The following is a 19,717-nucleotide window of genomic DNA, read 5'->3' as shown; positions in this document are numbered from 1 at the left end:
GTACAGACAGCAGATAAAGTATATATAATATAGTATGTAGTACATTAATCTCATAAATAAATTTAGTTTTAGTGTTTTGATCGTTCTCATTGTCCTGGCTATTTTATTTTCATATTAAATTGTGTATACAATATCGGAGACACTATAAGTTTCAATTGACCATCAAGAGGAAAGTGTTATCTTCTATATTGTATAAAGTAATTTGAGTTTGAGTTTGAAATATCATTGAAAGCATAGCTTATGTCAAAGAAAGCTCCGGTTACTTTACTATGTCCGTTCTAATGTCTGTGCCATACTTATGTTGTTACTTGTTATAAGTAGAATTGATTTTTAGTCAAACCATATTGAAGACTGCGATATTTATCTCGTTTAGCATCCAAGTGTTATATCTACTCGGCTATTTCGCTCTACGTAGATACGACTATATAAAATATATATTAATAATCGGCTATAAGGTAGGAATTTTAGAAACCCGTTTGGGTAGCCACTATCACATATCCAAAACCACCAAACTGTAAGAATTATTTGTTCCGGTTTGACAAGTGGGTGATCATATGTACCTCAAGCTCTAAGGAGATATCATCTTAGTCCCCGGGATGAGAAACGAATTTAACATATAAGATTGATTGATTGTTTATATTACTTACACTTTTTAAAATATATATAGTTATTAATTTTCATCATACTATTTGTATTTATCAATTCACTACATCAACGTTTAATACATCGTTACAAATGATTATAAATTTATGTTCGTTTTGAGATTAAACGGTTACGGGTTTTTAAACGGAATGTTTTATTATATAACCAAAATAAATCGACATCTGTCCATTCGTATTAAGAAAAAATGTTGACAGTTTAATTGTTAAATATCGTAAAACGAAACATTGCGTAATGTGGTCAAGGATCACGTCTTAAATGTGAATGTTTTTATATGACGTTTAACATTCGGTGAAATATGAAGCCAAAATATATATTTCAATAGTCTCTTAAGAGCACTTTGCACAATTACAGTTTTCATATATACCATCGGTTATCAGTAGTTACTCCTTACGAATTAATAACGAATATAAACACTAAATTTTTTTTTTATGGTATAGGTTGGCGGACGAGCATTTGGGCCACCTGATGGTAAGTGGTCTCCATCACCCACAGACAATAACGCCGTAAGAAATATTAACTATTCCTTACATCGTCAATGTGCCACCAACCTTGGGAACTAAGGTGTTATGTCCCTTGTGCCTGTAGTTACACTGGCTCTCTCACCCTTCAAACCGAAACAAAACAATACTGAGTACTGTTATTTGGCGGTAGAATAACTTTGTCAAATCACGTTTTTAATAATTAATACAGTACCGGCTGTTAATATTTATTAATTTAATATATCTTTAAAAAAAAGTAACAAGGTATTGAATGGTACTAGGATCGCATGAAGTGAAAAGAGAGTAATAATAGTTGTATTTAAGTAATGGTGTCATCATTCAATATCCTTGTTGGGACGCGATACGGCTGTTGATCTAATATTAATCTCATAATTTTTAAGGCCTAAATATTAAACAATACTTTCTCTTTAAATATGTACAAATATTGAAACACAAAACTCAATACATAGATATCCGTATACAGTTGATATAATAAGGCCTTACTACTTACACAATTTTGCCGAACGATTCTTAACTTTACACATAAAGGATTATATATTATGTTTCACATAATACCTTATAGGAAGCAGACTTCAGATGTACTTTTCTCAACTTGCCGTATACCGTTTTGATAATAAGGACTTACTACTTACACAATTTTGCCGAACGATTCTTAAGATTCACACATAAAGGATTCTTTATATGAGCCTGTTTCACATGATACCTTATAGGAAGCAGACTTCAGATGTACGTTTCTCCCCTTGCTGGTGAGAGTGCACTTGAGGCGCAACAGCAGATCTCGCTTCCCGTCGTGGCCCGCGCGTAACGCTTCACGGATCTCATCGTGATCGCATGGGTGGCTGAACTCGAAAACGCTTTGACCCATTATCTCCATCTGTAAAATTTAATTATATACATATTTTAATTTGTTACTAGCTGTGTCCCAGACATCGTGCGCGTTTGAATTAAAATAGAATCTTATAAATTATTCTAAAATAAAAGTAGCCTACAACAACAACAGCCTGTAAATTCCCACTGCTGGGCTAAAGGCCTCTCCCTTTGAGGAGAAGGTTTGGAACATATTCCACCACGCTGCTCCAATGCGGGTTGGTGGAATGCACATGTGGCAGAATTTCTATGAAATTTGTCACATGCAGGTTTCCTCACGATGTTTTCCTTCACCGCTGAGCACGAGATGAATTATAAAGACAAATTAAGCACATGAAACAGCGGTGCTTGCCTGGGTTTGAACCCGCAATCATCGGTTAAGATGCACGCGTTCTAACCACTGGGCCATCTCGACTCACAAATTAGCCCAAGTTACTCCTTATTACATCAGCTATGTACTCGTCGAAATCGTTCCAGCTGTACCAGAGATTAGTCGCAACAACAGACAGACAAAAATGTAAAATAATGTTATTTTGGTATACGTACCGTGTACACATACATATACATTAAGTAAAGATCGGTAATAAACAGACACTCTAATTTTATTAGGTACACATATAGATAAATGTAATAGTAGTTCTTATATATCTATCTTCAGATAAAAAGAGATATCCGAATGCAGCATAAGTACATGATAATTATATTTATATCAAAATTACAATACATTATATTCAAGTAGGCATTTATAAGGACTTTTTGAGTCGTCATTTTTGTTAACTGTAATAAAAGTTAGCTACGATCAGTTCGTAATGTAGTATTTTACTTGGACGAACGTGGAAGAAAGTCAATAGTTACTATTTTCCAACTTTTGGTTTATTTTATGAATATTTATTTATAAGCGATTATAAATTCATTATTTGAAATTCTACTTTCGTATACGAATGGAATTTTCCTGAATGTATCTTTGATATTATGACTGTGTGTTTTACGTTAAGCAATATAAGAATAGAGTACCTTTCTAATTTGGTGAAATTTTATACATCGAAAGAGAGCAGCAGAAGAAAATTAGGCATATAAGGAAAGTAAAAAGTTTTTGCAACATATTGCCCTCAATGATATTGTAGCTATAGGGAAGTAAGTAGTAAAGTAAAGTAACAGCCTTTAAATTTCCCACTGCTGGGATAAGGCCTCCTCTTCCATTAAGGAGATTGTTTGGAACATATTCCACCACGCTGTTCCAATGTGGGTTGGTGGAATGCATATGTGGCAGAATTTCGAATTCGTGTGACTACAGGGAAGTAGTTTAAAAATTTTACAACCTATCATGACTATGAAAAAAAATATTTTGCGATAGCCATGATAAGTTGACAGGTCAGACTTAAAATATCTATCTATTGATCTATATCATTTAATCCGATCAAATTGAAAATAGAATTGGTTCATATACTAAACAATAAAAAGAGGCCTTCATTTGAATGGGAGGTTATTTTATTTTAGTAACGGATACAAAATATTATTGCACGCTTTCAGCAGCTTGGTAGCGCTTTATTATCGACAGAAAATAAAAACAACGATTCACTCAGCTTTAAACAAATAATTATATTTTCAAGGATAGAACTTTCAGCGTAAATAATTTTTTTGTAGCGTATTTATTAGTACACACCCGCGATATTTAGCGTATCTTTGTTTTAAAATTGATATTCCGCGTTTTGAAATGTAAACAGTCTCAACAAAGACATAGTAAGGCTAAATTTGAATACCTTATTTTTTTAAATTAAATATTACCCAATTTACACTTATGGCGAAAAATACAAACATAAATATGAAATTAATGGCATTAAAACTTAAAACATAATTCAACTACTATTTTCTATTAAAAACGATTTATTAAAAATGTAAATGGAAATGTTTCAAATCATCAAGACATAATGAAATATACTTAAATGTACATCTTATTGTAAGTGCAAATTAGTCCAGATGATTAGTTCAGTCTACTGGTAGAATTCTTAAGACGCCACTAACCGTTTAATAAATATGGATCCTTTACCCAGGTCCTGAATACATCACTAGACTTCGTCGAGAAATGTTTAGGTTCGACATCATAATTTTAGTTCTTTCATTATTTTTATAAAGAATTATTATTACACGATCATTGCATCGGTTGCTACACAATAGGTACATGTACAGAGAATACATATCTTTTGTACATATTTTTTTTGAGATTCTGGTATTATTTCTAAAACTCTTCCGCAAAACGATGTGATAATTGCCAAGGGGAAGATGACAGTTCTCAATTAGAAAGCTAAAGGTGGCACTCGCTTCTGCGCGTTCAACGCATAAGTCACTTTAGGTGTTTCTAAGCAGTATGTTCAAATCAATATAAATTTACGGTATGACGATATAGTTATTAATTAGGAGCAAAAATATTGATTCAGTTTGAATAATAATTAATATAAGTATTATTTAATCAAGAACTATTTATATCGAGGACCTGAACAAGTATGTACAAAAAATAGGTAGGTACTATTATAGTAATTATTATAATTTGCATTATTTCTACTCATGTCATCAATCAAATCCTAATCATTTGGAACGGATTAATCTCTTACGTATATTCTCTATTATACGTGATATTGGCAGAATAATTTGCGCTCAACTAGCTTAGTTACACGCTAGAGATAAAAAAAAGCAAAAATATCCTTATCAAGGCGATATTTCAATCTGAATTATAGTTTCAGTAATCATAGAAATGATTTTTTACACTATACATTACCTATTAGTTCTTTTTATTGTTTTATAAAATTAATTTACTAAAAATTAATACATGACAACTGATAACAGATTCTATTACAAATATATCAAATATCTGTACATATAATAAAATTGGAGTGTCAGTTTGTAATATTAAAATAGTCCTTTTTACTCAATGCATATGCATGTATACGCGGTACATACTATACCAAAATAACATTTTTTACAATTGTTGTCTGTCTGTCTGTTTGTTCCAGTTAATGTCTGGAACGGCTGGACCGATTTTGATGGGACTTACACTGGCAGATAACTGATATAAAATGGAATGACTTAGCTACTCAACAATATTTTTTTTGTTAAATTTAATGGCGTACAAGGTCGTGGGCACAGCCAGTCAGATATATAACATAAGTTTATATTCAAAACCGTCTAATATCAGCAAAACCATTTCTATGCCTGAACTGCCGGTTAAAGAACCTAAACCATCAGTGGTGCTTGGTCAGATTGAGTTCAACGACTTTAGATTAAAAATACGAGAGTAAAATAGATAAAATAGATTAGACAAAGATTGTGAAAACATAGATGTCATACATCACGTTCTGATGAAATGTGAACAAAACTCAGCTGTCAGACAATACGTTTACCGAGATTATGCTATGATACTGGACTCTGTAATAGCACACTTGCTTTTCCTCTATCAGAGAGAGCCAAGATGCTATATATGACATTGAAATCATTACATAGTATGAAACAGAGTTGCTTGTCACTGTCTGTCCCTATGTATGCTTAGATCTTTAAAATTACGCAACGGTTTTGGATGCGGATTTTTTAATAGATAGAGATTCTAGAGGAAGGTTCTTGTATATAATACCTACATGGACAATATAGTAACGAAACACTGATCATTTTAGGTGTTTCTAATGTGATGTCGTAAATATACAAATTCTGTAACATTTAATATCAGTATTGCAACCGTGCAAAGCCGGGGCGGGTCGCTAGTATTCTATAAAATGTATTTATATACATTACGATCATTGCTAAACATTTAATTTTTGTCATTGGAATATTATTTACAATGAAATGGATACAACTTTAAGAATAAATAAATTCAGATTAAAAATTATAATTCACTATCGCTATCTTAACGAACAATTGTTATTGTATTAATTTAGCACAAAACGAAACTACGGTGAAATTTGATATAAAAAAATTGCCTATCATAGAAAAATACTTTGCAATGCGACCAATGGATATATTCTGTTTAAAAAAATGCAATACTTAATAATTTTGCTGAGGAATACATTTTACTGTGTGTTGTATGCGTTATAATGCGCTGTTTTATGAGCACAATATCCCTGTATTCTTCGAAATAACCAAATGAAGTCTGGATTTTCCGTGCTAATATAAACATATTCAATGACGTAGAGTACATTATTAGAATGCAACGAGCATCGATCGTTTTGCAGCGTTGAATTTGAGTACCTTATAAATATATTACAATACATTTTAAGCTAATTTTTGGCTATTGTTCCACAAAACACAATTATCCATAAAGTATTAAGCATGAGTTTTGTCATGTCCGTGTGATATGTAATCGCCATAAAGATTTTTACGGATTGTGAGTTGTTTGGATTATTTCATACTATTAATAAGTGTAGTTTATTCTTCTGCTATTGTTAAAAAAATCCAAAAGTCTACAATATGCGATAAGAGTTAATTATTTCAGTGAAAGAATATTTATCTCTCAATTGTGATATGTTTGAATTAATATTATAAATGAGAGTTACTTTGAACACTGTCTCTCTATTTATCGCTCTTTCACGACCAAACCGCTGAACCGAATTTGATGAAATTTGGTAGGAAGCAAACTTGATCTCCAAGGAAGAAAATAGGCTTGAAACATGACAAACAACATCCTAAAACACGAGCAAAGCTGCGGGCGAGTACTAGTTTATAGTACTTGTAAATTAAGAATAGTTACATGAAAATTATACATTGTTAACATGAGAGAATTGTTTATCGGGTCGATAGAATCTTGACGTTGACATGCTCGTTGAGCGGAAAAACTCCAAATTGATAATAATCAAACGCCATACGAGACGATATTCTAAGAACGACTTAGTCATTGACAGAGGTGTGTTAAATGCAATTTAAAAATTTGAAAGCGATTTCGACAGAAGATAAATATTCTACAGACATTTCAATAGATGTCAATAAATTCGAGTTTAATAAAGACTTTTACATGTTATTCGTAGTGTGTATTGGAGGCGCGGTATAACACTACCAAGATTTCTCCTAAAGATGGGACATCTTTGAGCAGCAGTGGGATACATATACGATTTTGCTTAAGAACTTACAACAGACTGCTGTAATTTTAATATAGCCTCATTGGTATAGAGAATAACTTACAAAGTTTAAAGTCACGAGATTAAAAGGAATGGGTTCTGCTGCTGAATTCTAATTAGCGGATTTTTGTTGTCATTGGTACGACTAATTTTGTTATGTATTTCAGTTGTCGTTACAACAAAATATGGCAGTAAGCATATATGCTTTGTAATATATATAATATATTTCCAAGGAAGTTGGCTCTTTAAGCTTCGCTTCTGTGATCGACATTTGACCAGAAAGGGTGTTTTAATTGTCGTAGGAAACACCTGGATTTTTTCCCAAACCAATACACTCTGTAGCTACTTAGAAATCTTTTGTTTATAGTTTTGATTTATTTTAGTCTTTAGTAGCCCGAAGATTTAATGCTTAGTATGCCTTACAAAAAGCACTTGGAGTTACAAGACTGTAAAAAATAAATCGAATCGACTCCTTACCTGAGAGACGCCGAGGTGTTCCGCAATATTATCACTGCAGTAGACAATGTCGCCTTGTTGTGATAAAACGAGCACAAAGCCATCCAACGCCTTCATATAGGAGACCTCAGACTGTACTTCTTCTAGACCTTTTGGACTTTGCAGTATTGGAGCCTCTTTGTCTTCGGGAACTGAAAGAAAAGACATCCATGTTTTAAAAACTATTGTCAAAATATTAGAGAAATCATACTAAAGAAACACACGCATTTCTAAACCTCCATTAAATATTTTCATTCAATTATCAACATAGGAATTATAAACATCAAGGCCTTTGCTATACATAAAAAATTTGTATGTTATTACTTTAAGCCAAGGACTGTGTAAATTTAATACGCGTGAAATCTATATAAGATTAACAATACATATACGTTAATTATCAATAATCAAATGAATCATACAAGATATATAAGATACAGATCAAATAAACAATTGCTTTATATATAGACAAGTAAATATTGGTTCGTTGTAAAATAGGTCATTGTTGCTTCAAAGGAACGATCCTTTCTATTTTCAACTTCGATATTATGTAAGACGTTGAACTTATATATATTTGATGCACGCGCTCATACGGACTTGAGTTTCGTTATTATATATTATGTAATAGTTGTTAACTGCTAAACATTGTTGCAGGAAAAATGTATTAAAAAGTTACTCGTAAAAACCCCACTAGAGATACCTTCTTGTGTGAAAATTTAGACTAAGCTTCAATGGTGCGTGTTGGTAGACATCACTGTCAACTTTAAAAGTTTTCCTTAACCGACCGGATTAATGTAATCATAATGTCAATGGTATGCTCCCGGCGTTAAAAACATTCGTAGATATTTTAAGTCAATTATTTTTCGTAATCTTCGTCTTTTCATAAAGTTTACAAGCGAAAGACATATAAATTTGCCGTCGCAATTTTCGTTGTTTACAAGTGAAAAAGTGAAAAAAGCTGTCAGGTGTATAGAAATGTCTGATAATTTTTAGTGTATTATCTTTTAAAGAATATTTTGCATATTTAATAACACACAGCGATAATTGTTACAGAAGTGTTTACAAAGGCCGGTCTAAACGTACAAATTAAGTTTTTATCACAGTTCAAAACTGTAGAATGGTATAGTTGTACTGATTTCAACAGTAATATGTAACACATAAAATGTGGACATAAGCTGTTTCAATATAAATTAATTCAACAATCTATTATTTGGTCCCGACGAGCTGACGACATATTGTGGTAAATTTTGCATTATAAAATGTCGCACTGACGCGTGCCGACGTTTTATATAAATCGGAAGTTGTGGTCGTTATGTTTAGCTTGAGGAAACTATACATAGAATAAATAAATCGATTTAATAAAGCACAAGCGTTTAATTATTATTTATATTAAATGGCTCATAACAAATTTTCAAATTTAATAAGTCTCTTATCAGTGAGAAAAAATTCAGCCGAAAAGGTTCTATATACATTTTTCACGACATCTCATATATACCTACTATGTATTTAGTATTTGTATAACTATATAGAAATGTATCACTAACTCCATAGCCACACAGCTACACTCAGTATCTTTGTGTGTGTATGGACACATCACACAAGGGACGTATTATCTTAGTTCCCAGGTGATATTAAATATGATTAATACTGCTTTAATTATAAGTGTCCATTGGCAGGTGATCAGTTTCAATTAAATTTTCCATTTATTTAGTCATCTATGTATAAAAATGTAATAAAACATATTAATATATGACATAAAAAAATAAAATAAAATCAACATAAGCTACAAAAATAACTTTGTTGTTTCGGAATATTGTTTGTAATTAAACAAAATTTAAAATTACGCTTATTATATATTTACATTAACTCAAAACATGACGTAATTGTATCGTTGAGTTTAATTAAATTAAATATTAAAATTTATCTCAGTTCATTACTTAGTTATAAATAAATCACCAAAAAAAAAATTATATTTATATTAATTTTATAATTGATTTTGCATGTGTTAAATGGATTTTGTAAATAAAATATAATAAACGAATAGGGCGCCTAAATTCTGTTCATTGTGATGTTCTAATAAATATATGCGTCATGGTACTTGTTATACCTACTATAAATTATTCATCACGTCCACGCGAATTACATTACGTATAATAACTACAAATCGTATGTTGCATGGACGTCAAACGGAACGATAAAAAATAACTATACTGCAAATACAGTAAAGCAAAATAATATAAGTGTTACTTTTTATATAAAAGTATTGTCACAGCCGGGAAAAGTTCCGTTTCTAAGCCAGGGCAAACAAGACTCAGCTCATCTTCCATTTGCGAGAAAATTTTATAGCGTATTCCACCACACGACTCCAATACAGGTAACATGTTTCATAATTCAATGCGATAATATTTTCCTGAACTCCCGAATACAAGATGTATTACAAATGAAATCACATGGAAAGTCAGGTGCGTTTGGCGGGTTTTCAACGGAATCTGTGATTAAAACTGTGTTTTAGCCACGGGACCACCTCGGATTATTTTATTTTATTATGGATACATGTCTATATTGTATAATGCACTTAATCGTATGACGTTAGAATATGTTATTTACTTAATTCAATTGTGATTGTAATAAACTTAATTTAAAAAATTAAATCTTTTTATTTAGTTGTTAATTTATTTACTTTAACCTTGGAAGAATGACTACATGAAATACCAATTGTTTCAGTTTAATATATAATGATTTTATATGCGCTAATGATTATATAAAGTTATTGCATTTGAGCTTGTTAATCGTCTCGAAAGGAACCGAAACAAAAAAAAGCAATACCTCGCATGGGGTCGTCATGTACAATTAGTGTCAATCATCATTGCTTTATATCAGGACTATTATTACAATACATAAATAAAAAAAAAGGTTCTTTGTATATTGCTTCAATATTAACAGACTTGGACTCTATTTGGATAATCACCATGAAAATTGGCGATCCATTGAGTCATCATCATCACGGGTCTTCCAGCCTGGCCTAAGCTAGGCTTGGGTACGGGCTTCGAGGTTACCCTCCTTACCCGGGCTAGTCCTCCTCGGTAGCCTCGGCTACCGCGTCATTTATTCTTGACCCAATGGGTCAGGGTCCGTGGACCCAGTGGTGTCTTCTGTTTTATACTATATATATAGTACCTGTAATTCATCGTTAGATGGCGCTGCGGTACATGAACTTTCAACATGCACACAGACTGCAACAGTTAGTTTTGCTTATAACATATACTTACGCATTGACACGACATCGCGAACTCGTAGGTATGAGATAGCAAGACGCATCACCGAAGCCTTATCGAGTTGCTCTACTTCTTCCTTCTTCGCTGGTAAGGCAGCTGTCAGTTCAGCGAAGATCTGCATCTCCTTGGTCCGCCGACAGCGAGCCGCCACGCGAGATTTCTCTTTGCGTTTTTCATTGTTCCTGATTATGAAAAAAGCGCACATATGAGACAAATTGAACTGGAAAGAGTTGATGTTTTTTTTTTGTCATAAGTAATTCATATATTTTGTTTTTCAAAATATTACAAAAATAACCGTTAAATTTGTCTAAGAAATATTTAATTAATTATTAACAAGTATGGTAATTATGTTTAGTAAATGATTATAAACTGGGGATTTTTTGATGAATCCTTTTCTAATTACTGGATGGATTCATAATTTGTAACGTTGTAACGCAAAAAAGTTTAAATTAATAACTAAATTGGTATTTTCTTTTTGCTAATTTAAAATAATAAGTGTAAAGAAATACATTTTATGATATTATGCTTATATCACGAGCTAAATGATTATATCCGTATATATTTATTGACCAATTGGATTGTTTGGTTAATTGAGAGCTCTAATCATAGTTGTTGTCAGTTCAATTGAAACAAACAATAATTGGGCTATATAACTGCACTTTACGACTATGGAAACAGGGAAGACTAATAAACTTTAATGAATATGGCAACCCCTATCAAACACGCAACTATAATTTGAGTCTAACAGGTGAGACCGCAAATACAGTTAATTTAAAATTATTGAAACTCGAATAGAGTATTATGCAGTGTTTAGTTAGTAATAAAACCCTTGCACTAATAAAATAAACACACAAAAGTGTATAATTTATTAAAGAAATAATTGATTGCATAAATAAAATATACAATTTATTTAAACATATAAAATTATTGCTTTAACATCTATATTATACTTTAATAAAGAGAGATTAGTAATAATTTATACCTTTTTAAAAATAGAATCATCTCATTAAGTGGGTCGATGCGTTTCTATTAATTATCATGTTGACAAATTCTTCTAGAATATTCGATGTATACAAATATATCTTTGAATAATTTGCATTCTAAACAGATCGTTAACACAAATTCTTTATAGAGATAACATTTTTTAACAAAAAAAAAACCAAAGAATAGATATTTCACAATAATATTAAAATATTCTATTTTTAAACAAAAAAAAAAAAATATTTTATTACCTTTTTGATACGGCACAAAGTTTGTTACGATTGTCGACAACCTCGGGCGCGCCCGGTATACACATTTTACAAATACTCCTAATTTTCAAATATAAATTTTTTAAACAAGAATATCGTAGAACAGAAAGTCATTAGACGACACAAGACGATCCTCTACCAAATCACTGAACGGTGTGGCTTGCAATTACAAAAAGTTTATTCCATTAATTTGTCATTAGGTCCCATCCGACACTAAGTTTTATCGCATGTTCCAAATAGCATATTTAAGAAATGCGTCAACAAATGGCATTTCAAATTACTACTTATGGTTAATTACTTATACGATCGCGCTGTTTTGACCTCAAAGTTAAAAATTTCGACAGAAACCTTATCATTTATTCTCGTTTTTTTATCAAATAAAATAATGCATATCGATAATCTTGGACTTTATGCACATTTATCTTATCAAATAGATAAGAATGCATTTGTGAGTTTTACTGTATGACGATTATATATTTTTTTAAACAAAAATTCTAGCAATATATCAAACTGATTGAGGAATTACTAATATTGTTATGAGGACGACAATAGCCGGGGTCAAGATCGATCCTGGGACGTCTGTAAAAATCGATAAGAAATAATTGATGGATTATATTAAAGAGTAATGTCTATCGAATGGTGTATTATGTTGATGCTATTGACGCAAACGAGTTACGGAACGTGAGCAGATTAATGAGTTTCATACTAAGAACCGTCGAGCCGGCGGGAATGGCGCGGAAGGATTTAAATATAATCTTGTGCAGTCGTCTTTCATTTAATATAACGTCTTATCTTCTGGTTTAAATATGGGATTAATTTTATCATTAATGTAATAACGAAATCCTATCCTTTATAATCACAATTAATATCGATTTAAGTAATTACGAATGGTTGGTATACCCATTTGAAAATAAATAACCTATCGTATCTGTATGTCTGGTGGGCACACTTTCACCCGAAAAAAAATAATGATTTAGTATTCAAATAACGTTGTGATTTAATTACCAACGTTTAAATATTTAAAACTAACTACTTCTGATTTTGTAAGTAAACTTTGACAGGGCTACAGAAATAAAACTGGCCAATTGTATCATGCGTTAATTTTGGATATCGATTACAATATCACGATCGATTTCTGTATAACCTAGCACGAACACAATTTAAATACATGACAATTCTGTGATCTGAGTTTGAATTCCCTACATACAGCTAAATGTATTTCTACCACTTGTTATTATGCAAGAAACGTAATATACACGGTAATAATACACGAAACATAAAAACCAAAGTTTATAACAGGTTACAGATGTGGAAGTGAACTAGTTTTGGGAACGATAAATCGTCGTGAGCAACGATAAGGACGGCTATATCTGAGTGGAACGCATTGAGGAAAAACATCGCTTCAATGAATACCGTGGACGTAAAAAAATAAAAGAGATTTTTAAACAACAACAATTAATGCAATCGGTGAAACGGAATGCCTTAATATGTCGATCTTCCTCATGGTCGAGAAAAGTATAATCATACGCCTTTTTTATGGCAATACTTGTAAGTAAATGCAATTGATAAAACAATAATAATTAAGTAAGCCTTGATGTTTTGCTGAATACGATTGAAGACAGATACATAAATTATTTCATTACATATATATGATTCAAAACATTTATTATAACAAAAATAGGATTTTTACCGACTTCAAAATTTCGGATTGGTTTTTGTAGAACTCTTTCATTTAAGGACCGATTCCGAAAATTGATTTTTTTTTTGATTGGTAGGGTCAATGATATTCTAATAAAGAGATATGTTATACCCATACTAAACAACAGAAAAAAGTGTGCCGCGCCGGGGACCGTTTATTTTACATTTCGCTACAAGTAAAAAGGATAGCTTGATAAAAAACAATAAGTAAAACGGATACCTAGATGTTTTAATTACGCAAAACGTATTACTACAAAATTGTGATGTATTATAACGTATTACTGGCATAATTATGATGCAAACGACTAAATAAAACGTCCCAATTAGGACGTTTTCTAGTCTTCACTTTTTGCGCGTTAATGACATATCTGTTTACTAGAACATCATTGGGTAGGGTAGTTTCTTACTCGTTCGATGTCATGTAGTTTTTAAACACAAAATAATAAATGAAGATTTTTTTCTTAAAAATCATATAAAATTGTAAATTTTATATGATTTTTAATTTTGATTCGGTTCTTCTCGCTACAAGCTACATTTCGAACATGATTGCTGACTCAAAGTCATTTAAAAGAAAATACTTCTTGAATAAAGTATATTTTGAGTTTTAGTTTATTATTTTAAGATATTTATTACATTTTAAGATTTTATGTAGTTGAAGCTTTCACGGATAAAATAGAACTTTGATTGATTTGATTTTTTTACTACTTATATTTTCACTAGTGTGGTCGTAGACAAGCAATTTCTTATCGTACGTTTGCTCATCTATGACTTTTATCTATCACACGGGATTTTATATTTACACAACAAAATAGTCTAAGCGCTATTTTGGGTCAGGGATTTCGATGTAATCTTAAATTAAACATAGATATAGACATATACCCAAATCTCAAGAATTTTATAGTTTCGAAGTTTCATAAGTTATATAATATTATTGAATATATTTTGAGTCATTCAGCGCTTTGTACTGTAGAAAATGGTATATTTTAAAATTTATTATAACTGATCATTAAGTCAAAAATATATACGAGATTTAAAAACACGTATAATCTTAATTCAAATATGATATTGTAATTTTTTTAAACTCCATTGCATACTACATGTTACAAATGAATTTAAATACAAACCAGTCCATAGTGGCCCGTGAAAGCTAAAGCCAATGGACTCATCATAATATTCGACCGGTGTTTTAAAATAACAGGAACAATGTATGCTCATGCGTAGTTCATTTCATTTAAATATATAAAAGAAACATATTATTTTAAAGATACATATAATTTCGAACAATTAATACGTTAATCCCTATTCATATTTATTCATAGTTTCTTTATTTAATTATAATTTGTTTTTTTTTTGTAATATTTTGTAAATTGTTTTTGATTTATTTAGTTAAATAAAACGACTTATTGTCTAAGTTTTTTAGCAAATAATGTGTTACTCAATAATGGTATATATATATGGTATGTATATATTACTCAATAATTTTATATTGAAGTTAAACAATTTTAATAATAATGTAGCATTGGTAAAATATTCTTTACCAGTGTAAATAATTTTTATTGCTCACAACTTAGCGCTCTTAACATCTGTATTGGTATAGTTAGTATTAAAGAATATATATAAAATTGCACATATTTTTCTCAAGTGTACAAAATAATACGCCTTGTTAGTTCAATCTAAAATTACGAGTTGTATTCATCTATAGAACGAGTTCCTGGAATAAGAAGTAATTTTTGGATACCGTTAACTTAGACGGCTTGTTTGTTATAATGAAACTAAACTTGTACTGTCTGTTATGTTTATGCGTTTATAAGCAAATATATACGTATTATAAATAAAACGGTTTGAATATTTCAGATTACAAAAACTAATAAATATATTTTATCTTTAAAGCTATAAGATAATTTTAAGGAAAGTTAAATATTGATATATTATGCTAAGTTTCAAGCGCGTGCTAGGAGGGTAATAGATTTAAGGTAAGTAGTAGCCAATTTTATTCTTTGGGTTTTAAAATTACTTCATACTAAACTTTATCAAATTCGGTTAAGTGGTTTGGCCATGAAAGGAGACGGACAGACTGAGGTACTTTTTCTTTTATAATATTATTATAAATATAAAAACAAAACTCATTACTATTTAATATAACGTTTGTAGAGAAATTCTGATGACATTTTTTTTTATATAAACATGCATAAGTGCCTGTCATTTTGCACTAGTGTTTAAACGATATGATCGGGTTACTATATAATATAAATTTGTTAGTAATTGCAAAAATAATGGCGTGTTATTTCGCAATGAGTTGTTATGATGTAGGCCGACGCTGTTATATTTTGATAAGTGAGCACTATTATCATTGGATAAGGTCACAACTCACAAGGTTTGTAGTAAAAAATCGATTTTTTTAAAACTGAGTCCGATTAGACTGTCAATAACAATCGATTATTTAAGAAGGTACAAATGCTATTAATTCTAAAAACTTATAATTATGATGAGGATAAATTTTGTTTTTAATCTTAAAGACATTAAAATAATTTAATAATCCACCCGTGCCTTGTTTTTACTGGTTTTTTTTATAAAGTGTTACGCATTTCTCTAAAAAAATAAAACTTTATAAAGATTAACTACAAATTTATACGTAGACGTCACTTTTGATTAACAGAAACATCGACGCATCCACAAGAAAAAAAATTACAGAATCTAGTATCTCTCTATAATGTAACAGTAAGTCAGCTTTATCTGAATCTACAAAAACAGTTCCAATGTGGTGCTTAGGTATATTCGAACGTTTTGGGTCTGGCCAAAGTGGACTTATCACAGCGAGACCAATGTTACGTTATTAAATTTAACTTGTTTTATTTTTAAAATGGCAATGGAAACAATACAATTGTGCGCAATTTGCACAGGAGCTAAAAGCAGGAGGCTACAATTGGCGGTGATTGTAAATATAATTGCGTTCCCGTCCAATCGAGGATCTGTGACGTAGATCTGCAAATTTGTATGTCCGTTCCTCATTGATATCGTCACACGTTGAGCTGAGTACGTGAGCTCCAAGAGGTTATCGTGTATTACGTAAGATTAGCAGTTCCATGTTGTTTACTAGACGATACATGAAAATCTAATAAAAGCGCTCTGTTATTTTTATATTTAGCAATTCAAATCCTCGTACCGATTGTACAATTTAACATTTTCGCCTGCTAGTATTTAGACTTGGCTATTGTATTCAACTGTTTCTTCTTCACTAATTGCATATCATTAATCTTAGACTTCGCTCTCATCTCAGTTATTTGCCTTTGTTATTAAGGTTGACAAATTATTTGTCAAAAGTTATATCATATCTCCTCTGATCCTCTTGTATTTTCTAACCTCATTGTTCTATGGTAAAGATTTAAAGATAAGCTCATGAAAAATGTTTACCATAAAACAAACATACATTTTTAGCAAATGTACCTTTGTACCTTATTGATAACATGACTGATGCCTCGTGACCGTACGGTACCTACCGTGATTTTTAGAATTATACGCAGTATATTTCTAAAATTAGCAGGTTCCAATATTATGTCCCAAAACCTCTCTTTTATCACGAGGAAAAATATGATATCGAAACAAATCGAATTCAAGCTCAGTTTACCCAATTAGCACAATAAGCCGGTTTTTGTTATTTTTTAAATGTTAATAAACTTTGTTCTTTATTTAAAATTATTTGGCAGTTTCCTGCATTTGTTGCATGTGTCAGCGGGGTATTTTCTTTCCGACTACACTCTTTCTTTTCGTATACTTGGTAACCCCTTACACATATTGCCCCAAAGTTGCTCAAAGACCTTCCATATTGATGTCGGTCAAGCTATTAGTCTTAAAGCCATGTGCATACAACCACAGACAACTCTTCTATTACTAAGTAGGAAATCGTACCGTCGTCAAACTGCACCATAACAATTTTTCAAAATCGCTAAAAGGCCTAAGGCCGTCTGCAATTGTATAACTGTAATATTTTTTATTATATTATAAGATTTTTTTTATCTATGCTTCCCAATTACAAACCTCACGTATACGTATAATTAAACAATTTATATTGTGACAATAAAATCGATTTAAGAATCTCAACAGTAACTTGTCATCGTTGTTTTTCTGAGAATATGTATTATAAGGTTATAAATCACGTATAAATTAAAAGCCATTTACCTTAGATCTTTGCATTAGTTCTCGGAGTTAATGTAGGAAACAGATAATTTATTTTATAGTCTCGTAAACACGCTTCGCAAACATAATTATCCGTTAAGCTATAACAAATTACATCAAAATGTATAAAATAAACTATGTCATACAGACGTAAACCTACAACATACATTAACTTTATGGTATTTAATATCATATTAAAATATTAAAGAAGTATTTTAAGCTTTATCTTTATATTGACGATGATTTTCTCTTGAATGATTATGTTTAGCCGACCCATATTACCGCAATTCACAAATTTTGGCGTTAACGCGAGTGTTTTCTCCATTTCCTAAATCTCATAATTAGATAGGATGGAAAGTCTGACACTATGAAAGTTCACGTACAAGGCCAAAGGACACGGAACTATAAAAGCTGCCAACTTCCAGACTTCAAGCTGAAGAGAATAGCTGTACCAAAAATCAAACATTAGCTAAATTTGGGGATTTTTAAATATGATCTACAATCACCAATTAGTTCATACTTAAGTTTTTTAATTGGTTATAAAATTATATAAGCCAGGGCAGGTACCGACAAAAAATCAATTATTCTAGCAACCAATAATACTTTGTATTGGTGACTTATGGCTGGAAGGGTGAGTGAGCCTTTATAATTACAGGTAAAAGGGGCGTACCGTAACAAATTTTTGGTTAGCAGTGCTTTGTCGGCATTAAAAAATGTTTTATCCTTCTTAGAAAACAAATGTAATGTATATATAGTAAATAAATACAAGTACTTAAGGTCAATTGAATATAAATTACAGTTTATTAGCAAGCCCTACATCTTGTCGTCTAATAAATCCGTGTGAATAAACACAATATCTTGTTGTATTTTTGCGTTTTATAAAATAACGTATTATTAAATTTAAGAAAAAAAACTAAACATGATCTCTTGTTTTCCTTGATCATTAAGTTTTTATGTATGAAACTCAATTATTAAGTCATTAAAATGTAATTAATCCAAATGAAACCTGGCACGATTTATATGATGGACTGTCTTATCAAATACAAAGTTCTACGACGTAAAATAAATATCTTACTGATATATAAACGACTATCCTCGTAATAAAATAAACATTGGAAACAGCAATATTAAAATTAAATGTATAATTAAATTGCCTATTATAAAAATAGGCAAAATTAAAGAGAACATTGAATAATGTGCGGTCGGAAAATCTTTTAGAGGATATTCATAGAACATTTTTTGACCCGTAAAATCGAATGTACATAAACAGCAAATGGTAAAAAGTATTCGTTACTTAAATTGTTTATAAATTAATAATATTGATTGCTAGATTAACATAATAATACGTATCACAGATTAAACAAAACTTGTAAACGTTGAAAATAAAAAGTCTTTTACTTAAAAAAAAACATATCACCAGACTGCAACGTGGTATCCATGTTTATTATCAATAATATAAACGCATATGTATATAAGTTAGAATTTGTCGTAGATAACATAATAGCCGGTCGTATTATCACCGTCGCATTACGTACCTCATGCTGGTAAGGAGCGAGGTTATCGGTTGCTCTGTGCTTATGTTGTTTCCACACGATTAGTGCACGGACGGAGCAGATTAAGTTATCAACACAAACACAGTCGTCCGAACTGGACTAAGCACATAATTTTCCTTAAACGTTATTATTGACTCGCTGTATCGGGAG

General features: G+C 30.9%; 1 protein-coding gene across 3 annotated transcripts in view; it reads right to left on the bottom strand.

Moving 5' to 3' along the window:
* The window catches only part of LOC124538218 (hypoxia-inducible factor 1-alpha-like), a 92,077-nt gene that overhangs the window by 56,405 nt on the left and 15,955 nt on the right, over positions 1-19,717 (bottom strand). For all 3 annotated transcript variants that reach the window (XM_047115200.1, XM_047115198.1, XM_047115199.1), the window contains exons 2-4: positions 10,888-11,075; positions 7,604-7,773; positions 1,867-2,037 (exon numbers count right to left, since the gene is read on the bottom strand). In XM_047115200.1, coding sequence (XP_046971156.1) covers positions 1,867-2,037; positions 7,604-7,773; positions 10,888-11,075 — 529 coding nt within the window. The remainder of the gene's footprint in view (positions 1-1,866; positions 2,038-7,603; positions 7,774-10,887; positions 11,076-19,717) is intronic.

The sequence above is a fragment of the Vanessa cardui genome, chromosome 20 (genome assembly GCF_905220365.1).
Source record: "Vanessa cardui chromosome 20, ilVanCard2.1, whole genome shotgun sequence".
In the NCBI taxonomy this organism is placed as follows: domain Eukaryota; kingdom Metazoa; phylum Arthropoda; class Insecta; order Lepidoptera; family Nymphalidae; genus Vanessa; species Vanessa cardui.
The sequence above is the reverse complement of the archived record's forward strand: the minus strand, read 5'-3'. Positions and strand labels throughout refer to the sequence as shown.